General features: G+C 57.9%; 2 protein-coding genes across 2 annotated transcripts in view; one reads left to right on the top strand and one right to left on the bottom strand.

Annotated features, from left to right (window-relative positions):
- PTSG_00682 (uncharacterized protein) overlaps nucleotides 1-3,640 on the bottom strand; it is a gene marked incomplete at both ends in the record, with an annotated part of 10,148 nt that extends 6,508 nt beyond the window's left edge. Inside the window, 9 exons of the mRNA XM_004998092.1 lie at nucleotides 101-253; nucleotides 513-651; nucleotides 870-935; nucleotides 1,158-1,301; nucleotides 1,615-1,702; nucleotides 1,881-2,086; nucleotides 2,297-2,337; nucleotides 2,496-3,425; nucleotides 3,637-3,640. Of these exons, the coding sequence (XP_004998149.1) occupies nucleotides 101-253; nucleotides 513-651; nucleotides 870-935; nucleotides 1,158-1,301; nucleotides 1,615-1,702; nucleotides 1,881-2,086; nucleotides 2,297-2,337; nucleotides 2,496-3,425; nucleotides 3,637-3,640 (1,771 nt within the window). The remainder of the gene's footprint in view (nucleotides 1-100; nucleotides 254-512; nucleotides 652-869; nucleotides 936-1,157; nucleotides 1,302-1,614; nucleotides 1,703-1,880; nucleotides 2,087-2,296; nucleotides 2,338-2,495; nucleotides 3,426-3,636) is intronic.
- A 947-nt stretch (nucleotides 3,641-4,587) lies between these two features.
- PTSG_00681 (uncharacterized protein) lies at nucleotides 4,588-9,164 on the top strand (the record flags this gene model as incomplete). The annotated part of the gene is made up of 3 exons (XM_004998091.1): nucleotides 4,588-8,093; nucleotides 8,387-8,443; nucleotides 8,786-9,164. The coding sequence occupies 3 exons, from the start codon at nucleotides 4,588-4,590 to the stop codon at nucleotides 9,162-9,164; spliced, it is 3,942 nt and encodes a 1,313-aa protein (XP_004998148.1).
- Between the last annotated feature and the right edge of the window lie 62 nt (nucleotides 9,165-9,226).

Below are 9,226 nucleotides of genomic sequence, written 5' to 3'. Positions count from 1 at the left end.
GACACACACACACACACACACACACACACACACACACACACACACGCACACACACGAAAGCTGGTGTCAAATGTTCAGATGGGCACGGCCGCAAACGCACTGTAGTTGCCGCGGTAGTAGAAGAGCTTCTTCATGTCGAGGTGGATGATGTCTGTGCACACGTTGTCAAGGAAGTCCTGGTCGTGGGACACAATCAGCAGCGTGTTCTTCCACTTGGACAGGTAGTTGTCAAGCCAGATGACAGCATTCAAATCTGGCGGATGGAGTAAGTGGTGGCGGATGGAGTGTGAGATGGTGGGTGAGTGGAGAGTGGAGGTGGGTGAGTGGAGGTGGGTGAGTGAAGGTGGGTGAGTGAGTGTGAGAGTGTGAGAGTGTGAGAGTGAGCGGAGGTGAGTGGAGGTGAGTGAGTGAGTCATCCGTGTCAATGAGGGTACGGCAGCAGGTGAGTGCGCGTGCATCCACGTACACCCCGCACGGTGGCGGCCAAGCAGGCGAGGCAGCAGGTTGCGTACCGAGATGGTTGGTGGGCTCGTCAAGCATCAGCAGCGTCGGTTCAATGAACAGAGCGCGGGCCAGCGACACACGCATCCTCCAGCCACCGGAAAAGTTCTTTGTTTGCCGCGCCTGCATCTCCATGCTGAACCCAAGACCCTGCACCCCCGCAACAGGAGACACAAAGAGAGTCGAAGAGAGGGGGAGAGGGGAGAGAAAAATAAGGAAGATTGTGTTGATGGTGAGTCACGCGAGTGTGTCGACGCGTGGATGGAACACAGCTGCGATGACACAGTCACGTTCACATCAACGAACGACACTGCAGCGTCCGTGCGTCGTCCATCACGTCACGTGGTTCGCATGAGCGTAGCACGTACCGCCAGGATCTTGCGGGCCTTTGCCTCGGCAGCAGCAACACCAGCGGCCTGCATCTCCGTGTACACCTGCGTGCAGTGATGTTGGATGACAATGATGGATGATGGAGGAGGAGTGTGGCCAAGGACGTGGGGGTGAGAAGCAATGCATCACAGATGAAATTGAAGGGATTGCGGTGCATGGTGGCACAAACGCAACGCCGGCACGAGATCGTGCATACAAAAAAGCACTTCAGTGCACACAGATTTCATCCCACTCCACCCAACCCCCTCACAAAACGGTTTCCGCACCTCTTCGAGTTCCTTTGTGGTCTTGTCGTCGCCCTTGCCTCTCTCCAGCAGTTTCGTGAGCTCCTTCTCCTTGGCGAGGAGTTCTGTGCGACGCGTATCCGCAGACAGCACGGCCTCAACAGCAGACAGGTCGTTTGCTTTCACCTGGCGCGTCGAGCGTGGGTATTCGGTGAGACGAGAGCGAAGAGTGAATGGGCATGGAAGCGGGGAGAGGGGAAGGGGAGGGGAATGCGTCCACACCACAGACACAAACACACAGACAGAGGGACAGACACAAACACAAACACAGGCACGGACGGGTACACACACACACAGACACACACACACACACACACACACACAGAAGCACACACAGGTACACACACAGACAGACAGACAGACACACACACAGACACGCAAACACACACACACACACACGCAAACACACACACACACACACACAAACACACAGACACACCTCCTGCTCGCAGAGGAGGGCGTCGATGTTTGGCGGGAAGCGGAGTTTGCGCTCGGCAAGATGCTTCAGCAGCGTCGTCTTGCCGTGACTGCGAGTGGCAGTCCAAGAAGAGAAAGGCGGTGGGTTTGATGTGGCGGAATGGAAGCGAAAGATAGACGTTGTGCGCAGTGGATAGACAGACAGATACACACATACACATACACAGACACAGACAGACACACACAGACAAGGCACAGTCAGACAGACACATGTACACAGATACGCACCCGTTGGGTCCAATGAGACCGTAGCGGCGGCCGTGTGTGATCTTGAGGGACGCGTTGACAAACAGGTCTTTGCCACGTGCGGAGATGGAGAAGGCATCGATGATGATATCAAGTGTTCCCTCGGGAATCTCGTCTGTGGACGCGCGCTGCGTGACGGAGAAGTTGCCGTCGGCTTCGCGGGCTGCCAGCATCGCATCGAACTTGGCCTGCACGTGATCGTGGCATTGTTGTTGTTGTTGTTGTTGTTGTTGTTGTTGTTTAAGTTGTTGTTGTTGTTGTTGTTGTTGTTGTTGTTGTTGTTGTTGTGGGCGATGAGTTGGCGGCACGGAATCAGCGCGCACGCACACACACACACACACACAACACACACACACACAGAAGGATGCATAGCAAGGCAAACACAAACACAAACGCACCTTCGCGGCCTCTTTCTTTCGCTGCTTGCGAGACTTTTTCTCTGTTGGTACGCAGATCATGTACATGACCACCTTGTGAGATCAATGTGCAAGCAAGCAAGCAAGCAAGTGCAAGCAAGCAACAACAACACCACCACCACCACCACCAACAACAACAACAACAACAACAACACCAACATGATCATCATGATCGTTGTACCTTTTGGCTGCTGGTCCTCCTCTTCCTCCTGCTGTTGCTCCTCGTCACTGTTGTAGAAGTAATCCTCCTCCTCATCGCCATTCTCATCGCCACCTTCATTCTCCTCCTCATCCGCGTCTGCTTCCTCCTCGTCCTCGCTGATGGATGGCTGCTTGCCCTTCTTGCCCTTCTTCTTCTTGGTCTTCTTCTGGCTCTTCGTTGCAGGCTTTGGCACGTCCTCCACCTCCTCGTCCACCTCCTCATCATCGCCGATGTCGTTTGCTGCTTCTTCCTCCGCTTGCTCCTCCTTGTCTTCGTCCTCATCGGGGAACAGGTCCTGCTTCTTTCCCTTTTTGCCCTTCTTCTTCTTGTTCTTCTTTGACGCGGGCTGTGGGATGGCTTCCTCGACCTCCTCTTCCGCAGCGGCGGCAGCAAGCGGGTCCACGCCATCCTCCTCCTCGTCGTCGTCCCACAGGTCCTGCTTCTTGCCCTTCTTCTTGTTCTTCTTCTTGTTCTTCTTTGAGGCGGGCTGTGGCACGGCAGGCTGCTCGTCCTCCTGCTCCACGTTGTTGAGAACGTCAACGTCCTCGTCATCGTCGCCCCACAGGTCCTGCTTCTTGCCCTTCTTGCCCTTCTTCTTGTTCTTCTTCTGGCTCTTTGAAGCGGGCTGGGGCACGCTGTTTGTGGCCTCGTCGTCGTCGAGGGCCAGGTTGTTCAGCCCTGCGCGAGCAGAGGCCTCGTCCTCATCGTCGCTGTCGTTGCCGCGCTGCCCGCGGCGGCCCTTCTTTCCGCCCTTCTTACCACCCTTCTTACCGCCCTTGGCATCGGCGCTACCATTGTTGTTGTTGCCGTCGTTGCTTTGGCTCAGCGGGTCCACGACGCCAGCCTTTGCCTCCAGCTCGGCCCAGTCGTCGTCGTCGTCATTGCGACGTCCTTTCTTTCCCTTGCGACCTACATGCGCGAGCGTGCGTGTGTGTGTGTGTGTGTGCATATGCGTGAGCGTGCGTGTGTGCATATGTGTGAGTGTGCGTTCATGCATGTGGGTCGACTGGCGTGCGTGTTCTTGTGTACTTGTATGCGTGTCGTTTCCCTCAATGCACCCCACACGCACTCTTCCCCTCCCTCTCCCTCACACAAGTCAACACCAACCCCCCGGCCGTACCCATTGTCTTGGTTGGTTGGCTGTCCTTCGTACTGATGTGCGCAGACCTTCCGACGTTCTGTTCTCTTCTGTTACCCTCTCACCACCAAACCACGTGTGTTTCTGTGTGGAGCGAATGCGTGCGTCTCAGCGTTCGTAATCGCCTGCTGCACTGCTGTCTGCTGCGCCACACAAAATCTGGTCGTTCTTCCTACAGTTTGTGCTGTCGTGTCCGTAATTGAGCCGTGCGATAATTATTTGAAGATGTAAACAAATTATCGTCTTGGCCAGCGCGAAGAGAATTTTGCGTGGCCGCCAGCCAATCACCAGCAAGCAGCCGCCCACGCCATCAGCGTTTCTGCGACCTGACTCAGGCAGCGCTTTTTGCTGATGCCGTATGCGCCGTTCCTTCCCTTGTTTTGCCCTCTCCCTCTCCCGTTCTCTTCCTCGCTTTGCTTTGTTGTTGGTGTTTGGTGGTGTGGGAAAGCGCGCGGTTGGGGTTTGAACGGTCGGTCATCCCAACGGCCCGGCCCGTTCAGCTGGCAAGACAATCAACGCAGCGGCGCAGCTAACAACGTGGTTGCACTCTGTGCCCGTGTTGAAGAAGGACAACACCGGCAGGAAGCACTCCAAGGAAGGACACCAAGGAAGGACGCTTGGCTGACGCGGAACAAGAACGACAGCAGCCAACAGAGGTGGGAACAGTGTGTGTGTATCGTGTGTGAGAAGGAGAGAGAGAGAGTGTGTGTGTGTCTTCATGACGTAAGTGCGCGGTGCATGGTGTGTGCCTTGTGAGTTGGTTTCCACCAGCACGCTCATCCATGCACTACCACCACCAGCACGCTCATCCATGCACCACCACCGCGCTCATCCATGCACCACCATTACACTGTCACCATACAACGCCCCCCCCACCCACCTCTCTCGCACTCTCTTCCAGCAAAACGTCGTGCATACGCAAGCTTTGCAAGTATGAGCGACGGCCAGAAGCAGCAAGCACCAGCACAACAGCAGTACTCGCAATTCAACGCACAGCCCGCCGGACTTCCTTCACAACAACAGCAGCATCAGCAGCAACAAGCCATGGACTTGCCTCGGTCCGACACCTTCAGCGGACTCCCCTCATACGTCATCACCACATCGTCCAACGGTGGTGCCGGCGAGAACGTGCGTGCTGATGCCACCACACACCACCAACACCACCAGCACCACCAGCAGCACGAACAGCAACAGCAGCAGCAGCAGCAGCAGCAGCAGCAGCAGCAGCCCATGATCGTGAGCATGCCCTCGGGTGTTGTTGACCCGTCTGGAATGCAACAGCAGCACCAGTTCTCGCAGGGCCAAAGCGACCACCAGCGCTACCAGCAAAGCCACATGCCGCACGGGCACCCCCAGCAGCTTCACGCGGGTCTGCCCTCTGCTTTGCCTCACCACAGCCAGTACATGATCGTCCCGCAAAATGTGTCATATGCCGCAGCGCAGGAACACGGTGGTGGTGAGCACAAGCTGTCTACCTCATCGGCCGACCCGTCCCTTATGCCCATGCTTAGCGTGCCGGCACCACACAGCCACGCTCAGCAGCAGCACCAGCAGCAGTTACAGGAGCACCATCATCAGCAACACCACCAGCAGCACCAGCACCATCAACAGCAACAGCAGCACCACCAACAACAACATGACTCGCAAATGCCAGTGTCCATGGCTCCCATGATGCAGATGCAGATGAACCCACTTGCACAATCCCAGCAGCCGCAGCAGATGATGATGATGCCGGGCGCCGCCCAGCACGTGGCGCCGCACCACATGCAGGCAATACACCTCCCGCCACAGCAGGAGCAACAGGCCATGCAGGTGCTGCACCACGATCAGGACAAACAGCAACACCAGCAGCACCAGCAGCACCAGCAGCAGCACTCTCTGCATCAGCTTCCACACGCGCACCATCAGCACCCGCTGCTCGCCAACCAGCAACAGGAACAACAACAACAACAACAACAACAACAACAACAACAGCAACAGCAGCAGCAGCAGCAACAGCAGCAGCAGGATGTGAAGGAAAGTGCACACATTGCGCAAGGTGTAGACGAGCAACATCACGACGCCCACGCTCACCACCAGCAACAGCAGCAACAGCAACAGCAGCGGGAAGGAGAGACCCCAGCAGCTGCCAGCGCACAGTCCACAAATCAGCAGCAAGACCAACACGCAAAACAGCAGACGTCTGTGGAAAGACAGCAAAGCGGAGATGCGCATGAGCAACAACAATCAGCACAACCGCACCACCACCACCAACAACAACAACAGCAGCAACAACAGCAACAACAACATGCACCTCAAGAGGCCCAACACATACAACAGCAACAGCAGCAACAGCAGCAGTTGTCGCGGCACCACCATCAGCAGCAACGACACAACTTGGATGAACTGCTCCCCTCCGGGAGTGCGAGTGGCGGGGCGTCCCACCACCACGTCGCCCAACGCCACGCCGATGCATCCCACAGCTACATGATGACATGTGCGCTGTCGGCCAAGGTGTTGGACCTGCTGTTGCGCATCAGCACGTTCAAGGGCCACGGCGCTTTTGTGATTGGCTTCGCGCCGAGCAAGGTGCCTCGCCACCCGCGCTTCCCATTCGCAAAGGTGCTCGATGTGATCCAGGCGCCGCACTTGGACAGCGCCAAGCTGGCGAACCGCTACTACTTCCAGTCGTCACTGCATAGGGACGGCAACCTTGTGCAGTACGAGTCTAAGGGCGTCACGCCACTGGTTGAGCTGCGTCGCATCATGCTCAAGGGCAACGGGGAGGAGGACCCTTCGTTGCCCGATACGCTCGCAGACCTGCTTATGCTGTCACCAACAGGGCACCCGCTGGTGCGAGACAACGGCTCTGAGATCACGTGCGAGGACGTGTTTTCCCACATCATGGACACGCCCGTGCGTGCCGACGACGACTTGTGGTGGCAGGACGTGACGGCGGCCCTGGGCATCACGCTGCCGCTCAAGCGAGACGAAATCGTGGCCGTGGCCAAGAACATGATGGCATCGGACTTGCCCTCCCACGCCGCAAACATCAACGTGGAGCGGCTCATTGACTATGACGCTGCAACGGCGCAGTCGATGCAGGCCAGCGGGCAGCAGGTTCAAACAGGCGCGAAGGCCACAGGGGGCATGGGAACACATGCTCAGGGCCCAATACCACCGCCCTCGTCATCGGCAACCAACACGAGCCTGGCGCTGCTGGCTGACACAGCACTGCAAGGTCCCGTAGAAGCCACCACCACCACCACCACCACCAGCACCACCACCAACAACAACGATAGCAGCAGCAGCAACAGCGAGATTCCCGCGACGAGTGGTGGCGGTGGTGGCAGCGGCAGGGGTGAATTCCTGCCAGCAGGCGCGCAGGAGTGCACTGTGAGCCGCTACCAAAACAAGTCGCTTCGCGTTCCCCCCAGGCGTGGCCAGACCATGCACGTGTGCGCCGCAGTGGCCGTTGCCCTGTACCACGACAAGCACGGCGACGACGTTGCAGACGCGGCCACGGCACCAGCTGTTGGGAAGAAGGTGAAAGTGGCTTTCCCGCACGCAGACAAGGCCCCGAGCCCCTTCCGTGCGCCCGATGGTGCCCAGCCGCTCGACACAACCGGCACCGCGTTCAAGCCCTTTGCAACAGGTCTGGACAATGACCTCTTCTCCGCGTGTGCACGGCTGTTCAGCCTGCCGACGTTTGGTGGCCCGCCCAGCCGCACCACGAGCCGCGGGCTTGAGCGCATCTTCAGCTCGCTGCAGTCTCGTGCAGGCCAGGAGGCAGCACCACCCGGCACTGCCGCCAACACGAACACCAGCAGCAGTGGCGGTGGCGATGCGGGCATGGCAGGCAACTGGCTGTTCCGGCTGCAGAGTGATTTTTCCTCGCTCATTGCCAACACAGGCAACACGACCACAGCGGCGAGTGGGGCCACTGGATTTGGCATGCCTGCAGGCACCGTGCCGGGGGTGTCGTCGACGGCAGCAGCAGCAGCAGCAGCAGCAGGGGCGATGCCCATGGCGCCGTCCACGCCGTTCACCGCCGGCCCACGTGGCAGAACTTCGGGCGACATGGCCGCTCCTGTTGCCGGCAGCGTGATGGCAACACCGCAGCAGCCTCGCCTGGGCACGCTACCCGACACGCCGGCAACCCCTGCCCTGGCGACCGTAACGCCTGGTCCTGGCGTCCCTGCTGTGCCGCCTGCCTCGTCACAGCGCTCGTCGCTGAGCGGCCTGCTGCCAGCCACATCGCACACGCCCGGCACCTCGCTGCCAGACACGCCAGTCGCACCCATGTCGACGTCGTATGCGCGCTCGGTGCACCCGATGAAGTCACGTGTGGACTCGCACTGGCCAGAGGAGTGGCTGAACATGAAGGTGGTCGACTTCAACCGCTTTGCAAAGTCCAAGCGCCTCACGCCAGACGAAATTGAAGACCTCAAGCGAGCAAGGTGCGTGTACTCTGCGTGTGTGTGCGTGTGTGTGTGTGTGTGTGTGTGTGTGTGTGTGTGTGTGTGTGTGTGTGTGTGTGTGCGTGTGTGTGTACTCTGTGTGTGTGTGTGTGTGTGTGTGTGTGTACTCTGTGTGCCTTTTTTTGTTTGTGTTTTTCGTGTTGAAGGTCCCAGCTTGTGCGAAAACCAACACACGTCCCAGTCCCCAAGCCAATTTGCCGTGCACCATTTATGGCCCTTTTGATTGACGCAGCTGCCTTCCTTGTCTTGCTTGTTTCCGGGTGTGCGCTCAGGCGTCGCAAGAAGAACCGCCTGTATGCCAAGCGCAGCCGTCAACGCAAAACACAAAAGTCAGTTGCTGCACTACACTCGCCTGTCTGCTTACTTGTTTGTCTGCTCACTTGTTTGTTTGTTTGCTTGCTTGCTTGCTTGCCAGCTCAACTTTCCGCAAGGGCTTCCTACCTTGTGTGTGCTGTTCGTCATTTCCATGCTCATCATTGAAACGGTCACAACTGTGATGATGACTACCGCGGTTCTGCCACACTTCCTCACCCCCACCCAACTCACTCACCTACTTGTTGCACTTTCGCCTCCTTGCTCGTTGTGTGTGTGTGTGTGTGTATGTGTGTGTGTGTGTGTGCATGTCTCGTTTTGATCTCTGCCGCTGCTGTCTCTGCCGCTGCTGCTGTCAGGTTGGAGGATACACTGACCAAGTACGAAGAGCTGCAACGCACGCTCAGCCCAGGTGCAAATACTGGCACAGTGCACCATCACAGCACAGACGCGCCTGGCGGTGGTGGCGGTGGTGGCGGTGACGGTATCACAACAGCGACACCATCTTCGTCCATCGCCACATCGGTTGAAACGGGCACGGCAGGGAACAACCACAACTCCGGCAACGCGGCCAATGCGAACGCCAGCGCAAATGATGGCGCCGCGTCTGCTACCGACGATGCCGCTGCCACCACCACTGTTACATCGGACGCTGATGTGAGCATGACACCACGGAGCCACCATGATGACGTTGGCAGTGGCGCTCCGCCCGCAAAGCTTGCCAAGACAACCGAATAGAGAGAGTGTGTATGTGTGTGTGTGTGCGTAAGAGTGAGAGAGAGAGAGAGTGAGTGTGTGTG

This window comes from Salpingoeca rosetta (genome assembly GCF_000188695.1).
Source record: "Salpingoeca rosetta unplaced genomic scaffold supercont1.2, whole genome shotgun sequence".
NCBI classification, from domain to species: Eukaryota; class Choanoflagellata; order Craspedida; family Salpingoecidae; genus Salpingoeca; species Salpingoeca rosetta.
This window is presented reverse-complemented; position numbering and strand designations above follow the sequence as displayed.